This window comes from Arachis ipaensis, chromosome B2 (genome assembly GCF_059453495.1).
Source record: "Arachis ipaensis isolate K30076 ecotype BB chromosome B2, ASM5945349v1, whole genome shotgun sequence".
Classification (NCBI taxonomy): domain Eukaryota; kingdom Viridiplantae; phylum Streptophyta; class Magnoliopsida; order Fabales; family Fabaceae; genus Arachis; species Arachis ipaensis.
In genome coordinates this window covers 17,084,556-17,106,733 of record NC_142437.1, presented here as the reverse complement: position 1 = coordinate 17,106,733, position 22,178 = coordinate 17,084,556, and the positions used below count along the sequence as shown (strand labels likewise).

At 30.5% G+C, this 22,178-nt stretch overlaps 1 protein-coding gene and 2 long non-coding RNA genes across 3 annotated transcripts; 2 read left to right on the top strand and 1 right to left on the bottom strand.

Moving 5' to 3' along the window:
* Positions 1 to 8,268: 8,268 nt before the first annotated feature.
* On the top strand, positions 8,269 to 10,943 carry LOC148573150 (uncharacterized). Its single transcript, XR_015904783.1, has 3 exons — positions 8,269 to 8,620; positions 8,724 to 8,793; positions 10,259 to 10,943. It is a non-coding gene; the product is annotated as an uncharacterized LOC148573150 (long non-coding RNA).
* On the bottom strand, positions 9,630 to 10,329 carry LOC107628234 (uncharacterized). The gene is made up of 3 exons (XM_016331001.3): positions 10,246 to 10,329; positions 10,015 to 10,161; positions 9,630 to 9,941 (listed from the first exon to the last, which is right to left on the bottom strand). Exons 1-3 carry the CDS (start codon positions 10,318 to 10,320, stop codon positions 9,795 to 9,797), a joined length of 369 nt encoding a protein of 122 aa, XP_016186487.1. The 5' UTR covers positions 10,321 to 10,329; the 3' UTR covers positions 9,630 to 9,794.
* A 6,280-nt stretch (positions 10,944 to 17,223) lies between the features above and the next one.
* On the top strand, positions 17,224 to 19,509 carry LOC148573149 (uncharacterized). Its single transcript, XR_015904739.1, has 3 exons — positions 17,224 to 17,513; positions 17,619 to 17,688; positions 19,167 to 19,509. It is a non-coding gene; the product is annotated as an uncharacterized LOC148573149 (long non-coding RNA).
* The last annotated feature ends 2,669 nt before the right edge of the window (positions 19,510 to 22,178 follow it).

The window sequence follows — 22,178 nt, the reverse complement described above, 5'->3', positions numbered from 1 at the left end:
AGAGAAGGGGGTGGGGAGAGAAAGAAAGGGAGGGGGAGCAAAAGGGGGCGGGGGTGGACGGGGGAGGGAAGGGACCGCCGCACCACCGCACCGTCGCCCGCCGCCTTGCCGCCTTGCCGCACCGCACCACCACCACCTTCCTCTTCTTCTTCTTCTTCTTCTTCTTCTTCTTCTTCTTCTCTCCTCGCCGCCGCCACCGGTCTTCATTACCGCCGCCGCTCTGCTCCTCGGGGAAATGGGGAAGGAAATGCGAAGGGAGAAGAGGGGGGAGGGGGGTTTCGGAGAAGAGGGGGAAGGGAAAGGGTCCTCGCCGCCGCCACCGCTGCACCGCCGCCTGTGATCCGCCACTGTTTTTCTTCTTCTTTTCTTCTTCTTCTTCTGTGAACTAGATTTTTGTTGTAGAATTTCTGAATTTTTTGTGAATTGTTGCTGAGTTTTGATTATTGCTTATTGCCGAGTTTTGATTATTGCTTATTGCTGAGTTTTGCTGAGTTTTGATTATTGTTGTTGCTGAATTTGTTGATTATTGTTGCTAAGTTTTGATTATTCTGATTTTTTGAGTTCTGATTTTTTGAGTTATGATTTTCTGAGGTGGGAGTGGTGGTGGGTTCTGGGGGAGGGGGTTACGGGAGTGGGGTGAGGGAGTTACGGGAGAGTGAGGGGAGTGGACTGAAGGGAGTGGGCTGAGGGAGTGAAGGGAGTCGAGAGTGGGGTGATGGGTGAGGGATGTTACGGGAGGGGGAGGGATGAGGGTTGAGGGTTGAGGGGTGGGGGTGAGGGAATGGGCTGAAGGGGTTACGGGAGGGTGAGTGAGGGAATTACGGGAGGGGGGAGGGGTGAGGGTTGAGGGGTGGGGGGTGAGGGAGTGGGCTGAGGGGGGAGGCGGGAGGGAGTGAAGGAGGAGGGAAGGTTGAGGGGTGTTTTGGGGGAGGGGGGGTGTTTTAATTTTTTAATATTATTTTTTAATTATTTTTAATAATAATGAAGGGTAATATGGTAAAAAAAAATTGAAGTGGAAAAGGACGATTTTATAACGTTTTGTAACGTTGAGGATGATTGTAATAACAAAAAAAGGTCGGGGACGATTTTAATTTTCACCCCAGATCTTAGGAATGATTTCAGTACTTAATCCATTTTTTTTCATGTATGTGACTTTTATTATATTCTAGAATAGTTCTTTAACAAATTTAATATCCTATCAAATTAAAGTAAAAGATAAATAATTATGTATATAGTTTTTGTTAAATTGTGAGAGAAGTTATTAATTATTTATCATCCAAGTTTCAAATAAATAAATAAATAAGCACTGCTTTCATCAGGATTCTCGTTAACATTTTGCCATTTTGGACATATATGAAAAATAGGATAATAGAAGATGATTAATTTAATTCAAACTTGAATTTAATTTCTTTAAATGATACTTTCCAAAAATTATCTTTATATATTAATAACTTAATATTTTATATTAAAAATTATATTATCGAAAAAATCGATAGATCTTTTTTTTAGATTGGAAAGATATACAGTTTAAAATATTTATTAATATATATTTTTAAAAGATATTTAACCTTTATTTTATATAGAATTTATTTAAGTTTTTGTTTTTTTCACATTTAAACTTTATTATCATTATATTATATAGTATAAAAAGATAAAAACTAAATTTTTATCTTTAATTTTTATTATTATTAAAAATTTTTGGCATCAAGTTTCTTGAACTTTTGGGCTATAATTTCTTTTTTTTTTTTTTTTTGAAGTTTGAAAGAAATAAAATTTAATATCAATCATAAATGTGAATGACCAACTATAACATCAGCCATTCCGCAACGCAGAAGCAACATTATAAAATAATTCATACTAAAAATTACATGCATAATTTATGATAAATACAGTGACATGACATGATACAAAATACACAGATACATAAAACACAAATTTAATTTAATTTAATTTAAAACTTATGTTTGTACTTTCTTCTTTTTCTTTTTATTAAAAGTTGGATTGATTACTTAATTCATGATAGTTGATTATTGGAAATTTATACAAAATAGTTTTTTATTGATATACTAATAAACTATAAAATTAATGTTTAAAAAAAGAGGAAAAGAAAACATAGAGCACTGCAAAAATATTATAAACTAAAACGAAAATAGAAAATCGATTCATCTCCCATTCATGCATCAACATCTTGACTCTGCTGCTGGCTCTAATAATCATCCTGTATTGGCGTTTAATTCTCTCCAACAGATTCACAATTGCTATCTTGATCATCAAGAATGTCTATGGTAACGCTAAGGTTTACACGAATCCGCCACACTCTATAGTTGTCCCAATCGAATTCAGACTTGTCGACGATCCCCCTTGCGAACTTGCATATTTGATGAAGAATTCGGTCTAATACCACTCTTGGTACGGTATTTGAGAAAAAGGTTTCTCGCAACTTGAAATTTTCGCAGTCATCGAGATAACTATGCAGCCAGTTCAAAGGAATAAAAAAGGTCCTGATGACAATAATCAAAGTGGACAAAGAAGAACAAAACTCATCAGGCATATAGGTTTCGTATTCGGTATTTTTGGTAGGTTTTAGAGATTGTTGGGTACTGCAAATTATGACGTGGAAGCTATCAAGAAGTGCTTCCTCTTTAGAAGGTGTTTTGTGTATTATTCTGTGTGTTGCCAAAGATACCATGTACAATGGTATATATAGGTGCTAGAAGAATCAAAGTAATAAAAGCGTAATATCCTACACTAAATATATAGATATGCTAAATAAATATAAATGATGCTAACTAATCTTAATTGATCCTAATTATACTCTAACACCCCCTCAAACTCAAGTGGGAGTTATAGATACCATCTTGAATTTGGATACTAGACTCCAAAAACGAGTAGGATGATGAGCCTTCATGAAGATATCATCAGTCTGATCCAGAGTTCTAATAGCTATGAGACAAACAACACCAATAAGGAGACGTTGCCGTACAAGGTGACAATCAATCTCAAAGTGTTTGGTGCATTCATGAAAAATATCATTATGGGTAATCTGAATAGCACTGCGGTTGTCACAAAAAAATATTAGTTGGGGACGACTGGGGAGTATCCAAGTCTTGGAGAAGCCAATGAATTGAGACAACCTCAGAAGTGGAGTCAGCGAGAGCACGATATTCAGCTTCGGTGCTTGATCAAGCAGTGAATGTTTGCTTCTCGGTTTACCATGAAATGAGAAAGTCACCAAGAAACAAACAATAACCAGTAGTAGAACGACGATTAGTAGGATTACCAGCCCAATCAGCATCTGAGTACGTTTGAAGGGTTAAAGATGCATAGGCAGAAAAATGAAGGTAATGAAATAAAGTGCATTTTCTGTAGCGAAAAATGCAAAGAATTGTCGCATAGTGAGTAGTATGAGGAGCCGACATGAACTGGATGAGAATATGAACTGGATAAGCAATGTCTAGTTATGTGGCAGTCAAGTAGCCGAGATCTCCAACTAACTATCGATAAAGAGTAGGATTATCCAAAACCATGCTATCCATAGGAGTAAACTGAACATTAAGCTCAAGAGGAGAAGACTCAGTGTGACTATTTGTAATTCTGACTCGAGCAAGAAGATCCGAAGCATACTTAGATTGAGAGAGATAGATACCATCATCTGCGGATAAGACTGCAAGGCCAAGAAAATAATTGAGGGAACTAAGATCTTTCATCTCAAAAGCGTAGTGAATTGATACTTTAAGATAAGAGATTCCATCAACATCATCTTCAGTAATGATCATGTCATCAACATACAAAAGTAGAAGAACAACCCCACATTCACTTTTACGAATAAAGAGAGCATTCTCATGAGAACTGCAAGTTATACCGAGATTGCATATAGTGGTGTTGAACTTGTCAAACCATTCACGAGGAGCTTGCTTAATACCATAAAGTGTCTTACAAAGGAGATAAATTTTGCTAGAGGGATAAGGATATCCCGGGATGGTTTCATATAGACCTTCTTTTTCAAATTCCCATTAAAAAATACATTCTTTACATCCATCTAACTGAGAGATCATTTTTTAACCGCATCAATGGCAAGGAGAGCGCGAACAAATATGAGACAAGTAACAGGAGCAAAAGTCTCTTCATAATCAATACCATACTCTTGCGTACATCATTGAGAAACTAATCGTGCCTTATAAAAGTCAATAGAACCATCAAAGCGAGTCTTGATCTTGTATACCCATCTACTACCCACAACTTCTTGATAAAAAAGAAGATCAACCAAGTCCTAAGTGTGTGCTTTTTCAAGTGCTTGAATTTCTTTCTGCATTGCTTGCTGCCAATTTGGATTTGAGGAGGCTTCTCGAAATGACTTAGATTTATAGTGATGAATAATAGTAGAAAAAATGATAATCAAGAAGATGAGGAGGTTGATTTCTTACCCAAGAAGAACGAGTGGAGGGCGGAAGGATGACAATAGGAGCAGGAGCATCATCCAATCTGGAATTATCGGGAGATGGAGAAGGCAGGAGAGTAGGAGGCTCGATAGGTTGACTTGAGATAAAACCTATAGTATCATCACTTGGAAAAAGATCAACATCAGAGTTAGTGAAAAATGTTGACTAAGTAGAAAGAATGAATTTAAAAGAGGAGAAACTAGAGAACATGTGATGCTCTTAGAATATAACATGACGAGATATATGAATACCTCGAGAGATAGAATCCCAATAACAATAACTCTTGTGTTCAGTGCCATAACCAAGAAAACAGCTCGACTGAGCCCGAGGTTTAAATTTATTATGTTCATGAGGTTGGAGAAGGATAAAACAGATACAACTAAAAACATGAAGAGAGCTGTAATCTGGAGAAGTATGATAAAGACACTCAAAGAGAGTAGTGTTACCAAAGACAGAAGAAGGGAATCTATTGATAATATGAACATCAATGATAATAGCTTCACCCCAAGTATGCTCAGACATGAAGAAGAAATAAGCATTGCACGAACAGAGTTAAGAATGTGATGGTATTTGCGTTCAACTCTTCCATTTCGTTGAGAGGTACCAGAGTCAAGAAATAAGTATTGCATGAACTGTATGAGACGTGTTCGGTTGCGATAATCTTCATATGCCTTAACATTGGTGGAATATTTAAGAATAGTCTCATAAGAGGTCAATTGATCCCGAATAATTTTTATCTGAGCAAGAAAATAAAAAATCGCTTGTCCACATTCTTGCTTAAGGCTATAAAGCTCCTTAGTAGTTGGTACTGATGGGAGAGGTCAGAAATAGTATAACGTTTTGCCAATTGATCCCATATCTCTTTAACAGTTTCAAAATGGTCAAACTGTAAATGAATGCCTGGAGTAGAAGTATTGCAAAACTAAGTGATAATTTGATGATTTTTACTATTCCAATCTTTCAATTTCTCATAAACTTTTTCTCAACATTCTTCTTGGATTTTGAGGTCCCATCTTTTGATTTTTTTAGCCACAGTTAGTTTAACAGGACAAACAACATCACCAGTCACATAAGGCCATAATTTATGTCTTTTAAGAAATTCTCTCATAACTTTAACCCAGTGAGCATAGTTAGAGCTATTAAGGATAACAAGAATAGGCTAAAAAATATCTATTTTTTCATAATAGCAGGAACCAAGAAAAAAAAAGAAGAGAAAAACTGTAAAATCAGGGTTGAATCGAAAAAACCTCACCAAAAAATTTTAAGAAGGGTCTCACTATATACCACATCGGCAGACACATCAGAAGCCACGTCAGCGATGAAGGACACATGGCAACATTTGAATGGAGGAGGAAAAACAAAACAGTGCTGACTCAGCGGGGCCGACACGCGGGTCAACAAATAGGCCAGTTTGGATCAACACGCGGATCCAGATGCAGGTTGGATGTGGATATGTTGAATGCGCAGGTTGCGACACATGAAGACTTCTACGCCATTGATCTGGCATTGAATCCGACGATGTTGGATGCATCTGGAGAGGAGAAGAAAAGGGCAGCGGCAGGGACTTGCAACGGTGCATCTGGAGGTTTTTGGCGACAAGGTTGGGTTCATTGGACTCGTGACGGCGAGCCGAAAATAGTAGAAAAGGCGGTGACCAAAGTATCGAGAAAGGATAAAAAATCAAGGGCAAAAAATACCGCCAGAAAGAAAAAAACAAAACAGCTATAAAGTAATTTTCATAGAGAAAAAAAAAATCTATGCTATTGATACCATGTTAGAATCAAGAGAGTAATCTAAAGAAGGTATTTTTGTGTATTATTCAGTGTGTTGCCAAAGATACAATGTACAATGATATATATATATAGGTGCTAGTGGAATCAAAACAGTAAAAGATTAATATCCTATAATAAATAAACAAATATGCTAAATAAATATAAATAATTTGAATGGATCTTAATTGATCCTAATTATACTCTAACAATGTGCACCCTACACTCCACAGCCGTAGAAGCAAGACACTTATTAACTAATGTACTCAACTATGCATTAGGTTAGCAATGGCTATGAAAAAACTGCTTCGGATCTTTAATATTCAGTCTTTGGATACGGCTTTATATATATAGAGAGTAGATGTATATATTCTCGTCTCGTCTCATCTCATCTGGAAGTCTCAATTGAAATTTGATTGATTTTTTTGTCTAAGGTAGAAAAATATTCATTAAAATAGCAAAATGAATACAATAAATTGTTGGGTCCTATCTTGGACATCAAAAGCCAGATTTAGAGTTGGGGGGTTTTCCAAAATATCTTTATGACTAAGGAAAGAGATTAATAAAACAATTGAGGAGAAAAAAAAATGAAAAAAGAAGAGAAAAGGAAAAAGTCACGCTAAGTCCTCATTCTTGTTAGGATGAGTACTATTATTTTTTTTGTAACGAGTACAACTAAATTTTAATAACAATTATTAAATTAAATATTGTTAGGATGAATATTATAAAAATTTGTAATATACTCGTTACTAACCTATCACATAATAAAAAATTTTAAACTTTATAAAATGTAATTTTTTTCATAGACTCGTATTATTGAAGTAATTGAATTCGATTTTGCATTAGCTTCATATAGATATAATTGTTGATATATTAAAATAATTGCATGGATTAGATTTATGCTATAGAATTCACGTTCAACTAATATTTATAATTTTTTTATATTTTTGTAGTATATTTTTTATATTATATAGTATTTTTTAAATATTTTTGACAAATATTTCACTAATATTTTTTCTAATATTTTTGGCAAATATTCCATAATTCAAATCAGCAAGCTTCGAATTACTATGAGTTAATATACCGGGTACTAGTTCGAATCAGTGTAATTCGAACTAGTATGTGAGTTTGTATGTGTAATTCGAATTAGGATGATTCGAATTAGTGTTTTGATGCGTGCGTGTAATTCGAATCAGTATTGTGAATATGTAGTTTGAATTAGACTAATTCAAACTATATAAAAATTTGCTCTTGGTGAATCCTGTAGGCCTGTAACGTTTTTTTTTTTTTGTTGAATCATGTAAATTTATTCAATGCATGATTTATATGGGTAATTTGTCCTCTCTTTCTAGTCACAAATAATAAAAAAAAAATAAGAACATCTATCAATTTATACAAAGTATTAAATTGCAAAACAGGAGTATATAAAGCGAATCTAATAAAAATTAAATGACAAAAGATGAATGTAGAAGTAACATTTTGACCAAAACAAAAACAAAAACAAAATCTTTTTACCTCTTAAGTATGGGTTAAGTACATTTTAGATACATGTAGATAAATATTTAATAAAATCAAAGTTTTGGTTTATACAAAAACATGTTTTGAAAAAAATTTTGCTTTATAATTTTTAAAATTAATGAATATTAATTTAAAAGTAGAAAAAAATTGAATATAAATTATATTATTAAAATCTGTTTATATTATTATTTTTCATAAGCTTTTTTTTGTACCCAAATCTAACCTATTTAAAAGTTAGACAAATTTACAAACCAACGTGAAAAGTCTATTCGTGATATAACTCAAAATTATAAATTTAAAAAATTTAAATTAATATTAAATACATTCTAAAATTTAGAATTTAAATTTTGTAAAACATAATTCATTTATATATCAATCGCAAGTCATATATTATAATCACAATTATAATCCATAATTCATTCTGGGAATTTTTTTTTTCCAAAGAATGAATTTCATTAGAGAAACTAGTTGGTCCATAATGGACTATAAGCAAAAGGATATTTTGGACTATGGCAATAGAAAAGTAAAACAACAATTGGAAATTGAAGAAAAGTAAAGGTAAAGTTGATATGACATATGAGAGTTTCACGCTTCATGTAAGAGACGTATCTCCTCAGTCATGCGGCAAGCTTCTTCAGCTATTTCCACCGGTAATCGTCGATGATTCTCAAAGACAGCAGCATTCCTTGCTCTCCAGATGCACCAGACAAGGTTCGCAGCAAGCTCCTTCTTCCTTCGAGATTCAAAGACTCCATTAAAAATAACCACCATCTCCATGGCTCCATAGCTTGATTCAGTAGCGGAAGTCCTACAAGATCCCATGCTTCAACCACGCTTTCACATCCCCACAGGCAATGGTGTACCGATTCCTCCATAGCATCACAAATCAGACAGGTAGGGTTTATGTTTTGAAATCTTGAATTAAGATTTCCTTCATCGGGATCCCTTCATGTAAAGTCTTTCACAAAATATTCTTAACTTTGGGGGTATTTTTCAGGTTCCAAAACTGGAACACTACTTCATATCCCGAAGCCACCGAATATTCTCCAGATTTCTCCTTTTACCAGGTAATTTTATCTTCACCTTGTTGTATAGGAGTTTCTAGTATTGCTCCGGAAGTCCCCAGAGTTGAATCCAAACAGGGACAAGAGAGAATTCCTCTTCTATGATCTGTTATGTGCTCTGTTATGCCCAAATAGAACCTTAATTTTCTTATGTGTGATTAAACGTTGATACTAAGAATGAACTAATTAACATTCTGGAGCCCTATTTTTTTTCTGGTTTGCTTGTCATTTGAGCCTAATTAAAAGATAGGGTATGGGTGGAGGAAGGCCTTAGTTTGCTTCTGTTATGCTTGCAATTTAGGTTCACTGATCTATCTTCATTAAGCACAATGTATAAGTGCCATGCATATGATAGCTTGCAGTTCTTGATTTTTCATTTGATCATTTTCGAATCTTGAACATACCACGTTTCAAATGCCTAACAGCTTGTAATATGTGCACTGTGTAAAACGATTTGTGCATTTTTATAGGCTATTTTTCTTAAAATTGCTTGCATATTTGGTGTTGCAAGATTTGCCATTATAGGTAGAAGATGATGATAGGTGTAATCCATTATATAGAACAAGCAATTGAAGGAGTTCTATTAGAACCTTAGATTTTATTGTTGTAGGCAAAATCATTATAAAAAAAAATAATGTCCATTGGAAAATAATATAATTTACCATCGGCTACTGTTGAGGGGTAGTCATTGAAGTTTTTCTTGATTTGGACCGTGAAAAATTGTTGGTCCAGATTACAGAGTATGATGGTTGTATAAACTCAGTTACATCATAAAATTTCATTCTTTTTTTCAAATTTCCCGGTTAATTAAGTCTGTTGTAGCATGCAATGTTGTTACGTTTAACAATTAAGGATGGTTTACAGTGGAAATTAACCATGTGTCTATATCTATCTTGAATGATTTGAAATAAATTGAAACAAATTAGTTAAAAGAACAAATATGAATTCTTCTACTGTTTTATTTAACTCACAGAATCAGTTAAGTTGTACATCTTTCAGAGAATTTAATTCATAACAAATGTTTCAAAACAATGCAAACCATCAAACTGTGGTGCCACACTTGGTTTCCTACTGGCATTGGTTTGTTCTTCCACTACACTTGTTGTAGATATTGTTTTTTGATTAGATGCTGAAATCCCTCTTGCAAGTTTCTGCGTTCATAGAAATCTTAGAATTATATAACACTTTATATAACAAAAATAAATACATCTCTTTTTCTTTTACCTTGTTCATAACAAATGTTTCAAAACAATGCAAACCATCAAACTGTGGTGCCACACTTGGTTTTCTAATGGCCTTGGTTTGTTCTTCCACCACTCTTGTTGTAGATATTGTTTCTTGATTAGATGCTGAAATTCTTCTTGCATGTTCCTGCGTTCATAGAAACTTTGGTGTTACGTTTTGGAATTATATAACATTTTATATGAACATAAATAATAGATATCTTTTTCTTACCTTCGCATTATAGAAGAAGAATCCAACTCCGGCAGCTACAGCAGGGAGAGATGCATAAATCTTTCGCATGGCCATTGGTGTAACGATAGATTGATAAGAAAGAATAAGAGCCTTGTGATGACTGTATAGTATATATATATATATGAGTCGAGAGAGAATATTAAGAAGATCAGATACTTTGCTAGTGATGGTAAGCAATCAATGGTTTATAAAGGGGCCTAACGAGTAAAAAAAGAAAGAAAAGGAGTTAATCCAATCAAAACAGTCTAATAGATTTGTTCCAAAAACAAATAAAAGATTTGATCTGTTTTATTCATATTGTAATACTTTAGTATTATAGGTTATTTTTACTTTTAAGTTTAAATTTTCTGAATTTAAAAACATTTTTTCAAATCAACTTTTTTTTTTTCAAAATTAATGATATGTCAAAATATGAACGAAATAGAGTAAATTTTTTTATCTTTTTTATAATATATCTAAGAAAGTTTTAAATAGTTATTATTTTTATAAATCAATTCTGTAAACCAAAATTTAAATTATGATTTTAAAAAACAGTTCAGTTAAAATCTAAAATGAGATATTTTTAATCAAAATATTCATAGATAATATCTTTTATTTGATAGTGGTAAAAATATTTTATTCCTATACTCTTAAATATAATTTAATAATAGTATAAATCTTTTTGTTGTTGTGTTAAAGATAACATCAATTCTTTTTTGTGACTAAATATAACATTAATTTTAGTCCAACAAAATCAAGGTCAAAATTAATTTGTATCAAATCTAATCAAGAGCAACTAATTTATCTATATCTATTTAACTTTTCCTTAATTTTATCTACCGCTATTTTAAAGTAAATCCGAAATCTTTTTAAATCGTAAACATGGTTAAGAAAAAAAAACATCAAACCTGACTTTTGTTTAACTAGAAATTTGAATTAAGGTATTAAACCAAACTAATTTTAAATAATAAAATTAATTATTAACAAGTTACAAAACTAATAAACCGATCATAAAAATAAAATTCAATTTAAAAAATAATTAATTTTTTTAATTAAACCAAACTGATTTAAATAGTTTTTTCCTTTAAAAAAGGTTCTTTACCTTTAAAACCGATTTTTCCTTTAAAAATTAATGAGTATCTATCTAAATAGGTCTCTCAGTAATTTTGCATAGAACGTTTTTGTTTTCAAAAAATTTTTTATTACGTTGAAGTCTAAGGCATATAAGTTTCTATTTTAATATGATCTATTATTTTCAGTTGGACAAATAGGTCTTAAAAAATGTGATAAAATGACCTATATATCTTATTTTTGTAAAGTTCAGGGACTTAAACGTAATAAAATTTTTTTGGAGACAAAAACCTTTGATTTAAAATTTCCAAGAGACCTATTTAGATATATATTTAAAATTAATTTTTGACGGTTTAAAGAAGAAAAAATCTAAAAAATTGTCTAGTGGTTTTTTAAAAAGTAAATCTAAGTCATGTGTCTACCTAAGAAGCAATGATAGTTTAGTTCATAGACATGAGAAGTTAAGTGCAAGATACAACAATCCCTTATATCATGACATGAATACATCACTACAAAAAATAGCATACTATAAACGGATTTATAGATAGATTTAGCATGAAATAAAATCTGTTGAAAATATTTATCTATAATAAATAATTTTTTAGTAGTGCATGTTTAAGTTGGTTAGTTGTTAGTTCGATATAAAAAGCTAGTGCAGTTAGTTAGAACGGCTGCTCTTGTGTAATTACTAATTATATAAGACAAGCATGTAATGCAGAAAATGAGGATGAATGAATCATAATCTTCATCTTCTCCAATTTTCTCTTCCCCTCATTCATATTTCCAATTACATTAATAACTTCTTCATTTGTTCTTCCCTCTTTGTTTTATCTCCTTCACTTTCTTCTCTAAATTCTTTATCCTTCACTCTTGGACACACTCAACAAAGATTGATGAGAGCTTGATTCTCTCTAACCATGCAGTTTTCACATGGTACGGTGGGCGTAGAAGAGAAATTGTGGCTCCAATCAATGAAACGAAGGTGAAAGATCTGAATTTAAAATCAAACTAGATTCATGGATTGCCTTCCCTTTCTTGCTTGCTTTTCAATTTGAAGCTATTATTACTAATTTTTTTAATCACTTCTTGAATCCATATCAATTTCTCAATTGACGATGGACACTAATAAATCAAATCATGCAGCTCCTATGGGTGCACAATCAATTGCAATTTTTTTTAATCAAATTTAAGCAATTCAAGCTCATGTAGCTAGAATCACTATAAATTCAATGCAAGATCCAGTAAGTCTCTATTTCATTTATTCAAGTGAAAGTCCAAGTAATCCTCTCATTCTAATTACGCTGAATGCAAGTAATTATAGTTCATGGAGTAGAGTTCTGCTTTTGGCTTTGAAATCAAAGAACAGTTGAAGTTTATTGATGGATCTACTGTGAAACCAAATGAACTTGATCCACTGTTTGAAATTTGGAAAAGGTGTAACACTTATAATTACAAAATTTATCCACTTTTAATTTACATCATAAAATTTCACTCTTTTTTTTTTAAATTTTCCTGTTAATTAAGTCTTTTGTGGAATCTATGTTGTTACGTTTTTTTTTTTGTGACTATGTTGTTACGTTTAAGAATTAAGAATGGTTTACAATGGAAATTAATCATGTGTTTAGGCTTGATTTAGTAAAAGTTTTTTGGAGATGTAATAAAAAACACAAATATTTAATTTTGTGTTTAGTAAATAAAAAAGACGATGTATTTGTGCCTGCAACTTTTAAAAGTTATAGGTGCTTCCACTTAAAGGTGGAATTTTTTAAAATTGGCTTGTACTTATCAAAGTTAAAAAATTTAATATAACTCTATATAATAATAAATATCCACAACTACTCTTATTAATTATTAACACTAAATTTCGTTTATTTCTCCTCACACACATTAGTTTTCTTATAAATTTTTAATTTCTCAACCCAACCTTCATAAATTTCACATCTTACACCAAGTATAAACTTCTTCTATTTGTATTCTTTTTGTGCCTCTTTTTCTTGAAAAAACCAAAAATACTAAAAAAAAATTAAATACAAGAAGATTGATATGTTGCTTTTTCATGCTTGAACTAATGGGGATAAGGATTTGATCTTCTTTCAGAATTATAAGTTTAATCTTAAAATACAAGGCAAAGATTAGGTTAGGGTTGAACCAATAATAATATCGAAACGATCACATTTTGCAATTGAAAAATTGTTTATTGTTTCTCATGATTTTTTTCCTTGCAAGTGATGTTAATTAATTTATTGTATTGCTTCCCTTATAATAAATATATTTGGTTCCTATGCTGTTATTGACCTACTAAAATAGAGTAATATTTTATGTTTATTAGTCTTGTTAAATGATAATAGTCCATTATTTAATAATACACAACAAGTATTTAGACATTCTTGACATAAAAATTCATAATTCCCTGTTTTTAATTTTTAAATTCTTGTATGAGTTTATGGAATAAGTTTTCAATATTTATATTATATGAAATTGTAAAGTTTGAAAAAAATAATTATTTTTTATTATAGATATATCTATTATGGTCTTTTTATTTTTAAAAGATGTTTTACTAAACATAATTGTGGTGTTTGTATTTATTAAAAATTATTTTTATTTTAATTTTACTAAAAGTAGGTGTTGTAACTTTTAAAAAGTTGTCTTTTAAAAGACAGTTTTCATAAACTATTTTAGAAAAGTAAAAACTTTACTAAACCAAATCTATATCTATCATAAATGCCTTGAAATAAATTGACACAAATTATTTAAAAGAACAAATATGAATTCTTCTACTATTTTATCTGTCTCATAGAATCAGTTCAGTTGTACATCTTTCAAAGAATTTAATTCATAACAAATGTTTCAAAACAATGCAAACCATCAAACTGTGGTGCCACACTTGGTTTCCTACTGGCCTTGGTTTGTTCTTCCACTACTCTTGTTGTAGATATTGTTTCTTGATTAGATGCTGAAATCTCTCTTGCAAGTTTCTGCGTTCATAGAAACCTTATGTTACTTTTTGGAATTATATAACACTTTATATGAACAAAAATAAATACATATCTTTTTCTTTTACCTTGTTCATAACAAATGTTTCAAAACAATGCAAACCATCAAACTGTGGTGCCACACTTGGTTCTCTAATGGCCTTGGTTTGTTCTTCCACCACTCTTGTTGTAGATATTGTTTCCTGATTAGATGCTGAAATTCTTCTTGCATGTTCCTGCGTTCATAGAAACTTTGATGTTACTTTTTGGAATTATATAACATTTTATATGAATATAAATAATAGATATCTTTTTCTTACCTTCGCATTATAGAAGAAGAATCCAACTCCGGCAGCTACGGCAGGGAGAGATGCATAAATCTTTCGCATGGCCATTGGTGTAACGATAGATTGATAGGAAAGAATAAGAGCCTTGTAATGACTATATATATATATATATATGAGTCCAGAGAAAATATTAAGAAGATCAGATACTTTGTTAATGATGGGAATTTGGGAAGCAAACAATGGTTTATAATGGGACGGAACGGGTAAAAAAAAGAGAAAGCATAGTGTTTTATCTTATCTTATTTTAATTTAATCCATGGGGTAAGGAATTAAATTTAAAAGTGCTGAAAGATTTGTTCCATTTTATGCATATTGTGATACATTAGTAATATACGTTATTTTTATTTTTTAAGTTTAAATTTTCTAAATTTAAAAGTATTGTTTTTAATCAACTTTTTTTTTTTAAATTAATGATGCGTACGAAATAGAGTAAAAACTCTTATCTTGAAATATATCTAAGAAATTTTTAAATAGTTATTATTTTTATAAATCCATTCTGTAGATCAAATTTTAAATTATGATTTTTAAAAATAGTTTAGATAGAATTTAAAATGCTATATATTTAATCAAAATATTCATAGATAATATTTTTTATCTGATAGTGATAAAAATATTTTATTCTTATACTCTTAAATATAATTTAGCCAATGAGTAATAGCTCAAATGGCATAGTCTCCCCATACTCAATTAAGAGGTTGCGGGTTCGAGTCTCCTATCTTTGGAAAAAAAAGTCAATGAGTAATAGCTCAAATGGCATAGTCTCTCCATACTCAATTAAGAGGTTGCGAGTTCGAGTCTCCTATCTTTGGTAAAAAAAAATATATATAATTTAATGATAGTATAAAAAAGACAAATATATCCCTGACTTTTGTTTTTAAAAAAAAAAAAACAAAAAAACCATAATCCAGTGGGTTATGTAAATTGGTCGGTTTGACCGGATCTGATAACAATTGGGTTTATTGTTATTATTATAAAAAATCAGTTTTATTCTAGTTTGTTAAGAAATTAAAAAATAACCGGTTCATTAATACGCCCAATAATAATGTGACACATAAGTGTCTTTGCAAAAAGACGTTTTATGCATTTTTATGGGAGAATCTTCCTTTTGTTTTTGACTATTAATAAATATAATAGATGAATGATAAATAATAATTTATAAAATAAAAAATAAATTTTATAATTAAATAATATATGAGGGATTAATTTATAATTAACATTAGATAAAAATTATTTAGCAGTTATTAAAAAACTTAACAAATTTATTTTATTATGGAACCATTTAATTGTCTAAATGTTTTGGGACCATCGAATTCTTTGTCCTATGACCTCGCAATTTGTCCATGTATCTGCATTCCACATCTTCCACGCTTGCTCCAACGACAAAGTAACATAAGAGAAGCAACTCCTCTTTCCTTTATAGTTTGTACCGTAATTCCCTTCAATGTTGACAACATTTTTACAGTTTTTTTTTTAATTATTCTGTTGGTCCCTATAGTTTTGCAAAATTTTTTAATTAGGTCCCTATACTTATTTTTTTTAATTGGGTTCCTATACCAATTTTTTTTTAATTAGGTCCTTCGTAACAGTAATTGGCTTAATTTTATAGGGATCCAATTAAAAAAAATTAGTGCAGAGACCTAAATAAAAAAAAAAAGTGTACTCTGGAGATGATGATAATGGTTACTATTGTTAACTTTTTTAACTCAATCTGATATATTTGAAGTGAAATTCACCGAAGTAAGGCAAACTCTATGATTTTTATAGAGTTCGCTCGGTACGGCGAACTTGCCCAACCAAATGAAAAAAGAAAATTATATTTAAAAAATTAAAATTTAAAAATTGTATTTAAAAAAATAATAATTTTTTTATTTTATTTTAATGAAAAAACCAAAAACTAGTTGGTCCACAATGGACTACAAGCAAAAGGTATTTTGGACTATAAAAATAGAAAAGTAAAACAACAATTGGAAATCAAAGAAAAGCAAAGGTAACGTAAATTCAAATGAGAGTTTCACCTTTCATGTAAGAGACATCTCTCCTCGGATGGCAAAAATTTCCAGCGGGGCAGGAATAGTTTGTACCTAATCCCCTTCAATGTTGACAACATTTTTACAGTTTTTTTTGTTTAATTATTCTATTGGTCTCTATAGTTTTGTAAAATTTTTAATTAGGTTTCTATACTTATTTTCTTTTTAGTTGAGTTTTTATACCAATTTTTTTTAATTAAGTCCCTCTTAACAGTAATTAGCTTAATTTTATAGGGATCCAATTAAAAAAAAAATTAGTACAAAGACCTAAATAAAAAAAAAGTATAAAAACTCAATTAAAGAAAATAGTATAAAAACACAACTAAAAAAAAGTACAATAACATAATTAAAAATTTTGATATGAAACAATAGAGTAATTAAATATTTTTTTTTTCAAAGACAATGAATTTCATTAGAGAAACTACTTGCTCCACAATAAACTCCAAGCAAAAGGGTATTTTAGACTATGGCAATAGAAAAGTAAAACAACAATTGGAAATTGAAGAAAAGTAAAGGTAAAGTTGATATGACATATGAGAGTTTCACGCTTCATGTAAGAGACGTATCTCCTCAGTCATGCGGCAAGCTTCTTCAGCTATTTCCACCGGTAATCGTCGATGATTCTCAAAGACAGCAGCATTCCTTGCTCTCCAGATGCACCAGACAAGGTTCGCAGCAAGCTCCTTCTTCCTTCGAGATTCAAAGACTCCATTAAAAATAACCACCATCTCCATGGCTCCATAGCTTGATTCAGTAGCGGAAGTCCTACAAGATCCCATGCTTCAACCACGCTTTCACATCCCCACAGGCAATGGTGTACCGATTCCTCCATAGCATCACAAATCAGACAGGTAGGGTTTATGTTTTTGAAATCTTGAATTAAGATTTTCCTTCATCGGGATCCCTTCATGTAAAGTCTTTCACAAAATATTCTTAACTTTGGGGGTATTTTTCAGGTTCCAAAACTGGAACACTACTTCATATCCTGAAGCCACCGAATATTCTCCAGATTTCTCCTTTTACCAGGTAATTTTATCTTCACCTTGTTGTATAGGAGTTTCTAGTATTGCTCCGGAAGTCCCCAGAGTTGAATCCAAACAGGGACAAGAGAGAATTCCTCTTCTATGATCTGTTATGTGCTCTGTTATGCCCAAATAGAACCTTAATTTTCTTATGTGTGATTAAACGTTGATACTAAGAATGAACTAATTAACATTCTGGAGCCCTAATTTTTTTCTGGTTTGCTTGTCATTTGAGCCTAATTAAAATATAGGGTATGGGTGGAGGAAGGCCTTAGTTTGCTTCTGTTATGCTTGCAATTTAGGTTCACTGATCTATCTTCATTAAGAACAATGTAGAAGTGCCATGCATATGATAGCTTGCAGTTCTTGATTTTTCATTTGATCATTTTCGGATCTTGAACATACCACGTTTCAAATGCCTAACAGCTTGTAATATGTGCACTGTGTAAAACGATTTGTGCATTTTTATAGGCTATTTTTCTTAAAATTGCTTGTATATTTGGTGTTGCAAGATTTGCCATTATAGGTAGAAGATGATGATAGGTGTAATCCATTATATAGAACAAGCAATTGAAGGAGTTCTATTAGAACCTTAGATTTTATTGTTGTAGGCAAAATCATTATAAAAAAAAATAATGTCCATTGGAAAATAATATAATTTACCATCGGCTACTGTTGAGGGGTAGTCATTGAAGTTTTTCCTGATTTGGACCGTGAAAAATTGTTGGTCCAGACTACAGAGTATGATGGTTGTATAAACTCAGTTACATCATAAAATTTCATTCTTTTTTTCAAATTTCCCGGTTAATTAAGTCTGTTGTAGCATGCAATGTTGTTACGTTTAACAATTAAGGATGGTTTACAGTGGAAATTAACCATGTGTCTATATCTATCTTGAATGATTTGAAATAAATTGAAACAAATTAGTTAAAAGAACAAATATGAATTCTTCTACTGTTTTATTTAACTCACAGAATCAGTTAAGTTGTACATCTTTCAGAGAATTTAATTCATAACAAATGTTTCAAAACAATGCAAACCATCAAACTGTGGTGCCACACTTGGTTTCCTACTGGCCTTGGTTTGTTCTTCCACTACTCTTGTTGTAGATATTGTTTCTTGATTAGATGCTGAAATCTCTCTTGCAAGTTTCTGCGTTCATAGAAACCTTATGTTACTTTTTGGAATTATATAACACTTTATATGAACAAAAATAAATACATATCTTTTTCTTTTACCTTGTTCATAACAAATGTTTCAAAACAATGCAAACCATCAAACTGTGGTGCCACACTTGGTTCTCTAATGGCCTTGGTTTGTTCTTCCACCACTCTTGTTGTAGATATTGTTTCCTGATTAGATGCTGAAATTCTTCTTGCATGTTCCTGCGTTCATAGAAACTTTGATGTTACTTTTTGGAATTATATAACATTTTATATGAATATAAATAATAGATATCTTTTTCTTACCTTCGCATTATAGAAGAAGAATCCAACTCCGGCAGCTACGGCAGGGAGAGATGCATAAATCTTTCGCATGGCCATTGGTGTAACGATAGATTGATAGGAAAGAATAAGAGCCTTGTGAAGACTATATATATATATATATGAGTCCAGAGAAAATATTACGAAGATCAGATACTTTGTTAATGATGGGAATTTGGGAAGCAAACAATGGTTTATAAAGGGACGGAACGGGTAAAAAAAAGAGAAAGCATAGTGTTTTATCTTATCTTATTTTAATTTAATTCAATCAAAACAGTCTAATATATTATACTGGTTGTGGAAAGGAATTAAATTTAAAAGTGTTCCAAAAACAAATAAAAGATTTGTTCTGTTTTATTGATATTGTAATACATTAGTAATATAGGTTATTTTTATTTTTAAGTTTAAATTTTCTGAATTTAAAAACATTTTTTCAAATCAACTTTTTTTTATCAAAATTTATGATATGTCAAAATACGAACGAAATAGAGTAATTTTTTTTATCTTTTTTATAATATATCTAAGAAATTTTTAAATAGTTATTATTTTTATAAATCAATTCTGAAAAGTATAAATTTAAATTATGATTTTAAAAAACAGTTCAGTTAAAATCTAAAATGATATATATTTAATCAAAATATTCGTAGATAATATTTTTTATTTGATAGTGGTAAAAAAATTTTATTCTTATACTCTTAAATATAATTTAATAATAGTATAAATCTTTTTGTCGTTTTGTTAAAGATAATATCATTCTTTTTTACTAAAGATAACATTAATTTTAGTCCAACAAAATCAAAGTCAAAATTAAGTTAAAATGGAAAATTAATTTGTATCAAATCTAATCAAAAGCAACTAATTTATCTATATCAATTTAACTTTTCCTTAATTGTATCTACCGTTATTTTAAAGTAAATCCAAAATCTCTTTTTAAACCATAAACATGGTTAAGGAAAAAAAAATCAAACCTGACTTTTGATTAACTAGAAATTTGAATTAAGATATTAAACCAAATTAATCTTAAATAATAAAATTAATTATTAACAAGTTACAAAACTAATAAACCGATCATAAAAATAAAATTTAATTTAAAAAATAATTAATTTTTTTAATTAAATTAAACTGATTTTAAATAGCTTTTTCCTTTAAAACGGGTTCTTTACCTTTGAAACTGATTTTTCCTTTAAAAATTAATTAGTATCTATCTAAATAGATTTCTCAGTAATTTTGCATCGAATATTTTTGTTTTCAAAAAAATTTTATTACGTATTTTTGAACTTTACGTAAATAAGACATATAAGTTTTCTATCTTAGCATGATCCATTATTTTTAATTAGACAAATAGGTCTTCAAAAATGTGACAGAATGACCTATATATCTTATTTTTTGTAAAATTTAGTGATCTAAACGTAATAAAATTTTTTTGGAGACGAAAACGTTCGATGTAAAATTTCCAAGGGACCTATTTAGATATATACTCATGTTCATACCTGACCCAACACTAAGGCTCAAGTCTAAATAAAAGGCCTAATCCAAGGATTAGCCTTCACTCGACATCGACCTCCTCACAAGATATTAGCTCCAACACAGACTTGCTTTAAGGAAGTCGAGATCGAAAGATCAGCTGGCAGATAACCCTTATTCAAATAAGTAACTGCCCCTAAAATCTCTCAACCCACTTCCAGGAGTCATATCTCAACTTCCCTAAGATAAAGAGACGGTTATCCACCTAAAAAGGTGGAAGTAGGGCTGTCAAATGGGCCAGCCCAGCCCATTTAAGCCCACTTTGTTTGCAGGCCTAAATTTTATAGCCCAGACCGTTTATGGCCAGTCCAACGGGTTAAATGGGCTGGCCCGTTTATTTGTTGAAATTTTTTTTTTGAAATATTTTTGAAAAAAAAAAAAAACTAAAAAAGTCCAATTTTGAGGAGAAAAACTGGTGTATATATTTGGACAAAAAAATTCTGTTTAACACAAATAAAATTAAAGTTCTAGTAAACAAATAAATACATTTGATTTGAGTAATTATTATGCTCTAAATTTGTTCTTTTAACTCAAAATAGAACCACATTCACATCCAATTAGTGATTCCATATTTCTAATTCTAATATTCTAATTAAAGTGGTATTTATAATTCTCCTCATATAGTTAACAGAGTATTATAAACCAACATAGCAACATTATAATTCTACCAACAAGCCACACAAAGGTGAAAATAAAGTATTTAACAGATTACACGACATGCAAATATTTTACAAAAACAGCAAGCAATGTAATCCCCAAAATCTTTTATCCAATCCACCAAATTAGTCAACACCTGCAATAGAAAGAAAAATAAATAATCAAATAAAAGTTAGTGACTTAGTGGCAGAAAAAGAATTTCAATAGAATTGAATTAAAAAATGCATGGTTTGAAACAATTAGACAATACTAATAAAATACCGGACATCATATTAATTGAATCCACTTTATCTTTATAATGTTCTTTGTCACTTTCATTTTGACACTCAAATTCGACATCTACAATTTAAAGTTAGTTAGTACTTAGTAGAAAACTAAATAAATACAATATACAAGTCATTCATTATTTATTGCCAATAGAAATTAACAAAATAAATTTAAAAAGTGAATTACCATCATCTTCAAATCCATGTATCCAATTACGAGCACAACTAAGAGCTTGCACATTTATCCAAAATAGAATTTCTATACTTATTTAGGACATGTCCACTAATGGAAAAGGCCGATTTTGAAACTACCGTAGTTATTGAAATACTAAGCACATCACAAGTCATGGAAGCTAAATCAGAAAAGCGATGGGTTTGAGACCTCCAATATTGCAAGACATTTATTTTAGAGTTTATATCAAGAGTTGATTCTTCCAAATAGATATCTAAAGAAGACTTTTTTTGTGAAGCATTAGTTTAAAAATTTATATTTCTCAACTCCTACAATATTAAAAAAAAATAATAAAACAATTAAGAAAGTAACATATTGACAGAAACATATA

Bases quoted from the DNA above. Each gene is read 5' to 3' on its own strand.
- LOC107628234 (XM_016331001.3), bottom strand. From the start codon at position 10,320: ATGGCCATGCGAAAGATTTATGCATCTCTCCCTGCTGTAGCTGCCGGA. The intron at 10,162-10,245 runs GTAAGAAAAAGA...CTATGAACGCAG, and splicing joins TCTTCTTCTATAATGCGAAG to GAACATGCAAGAAGAATTTC. The intron at 9,942-10,014 runs GTAAAAGAAAAA...CTATGAACGCAG, and splicing joins AAACATTTGTTATGAACAAG to AAACTTGCAAGAGGGATTTC.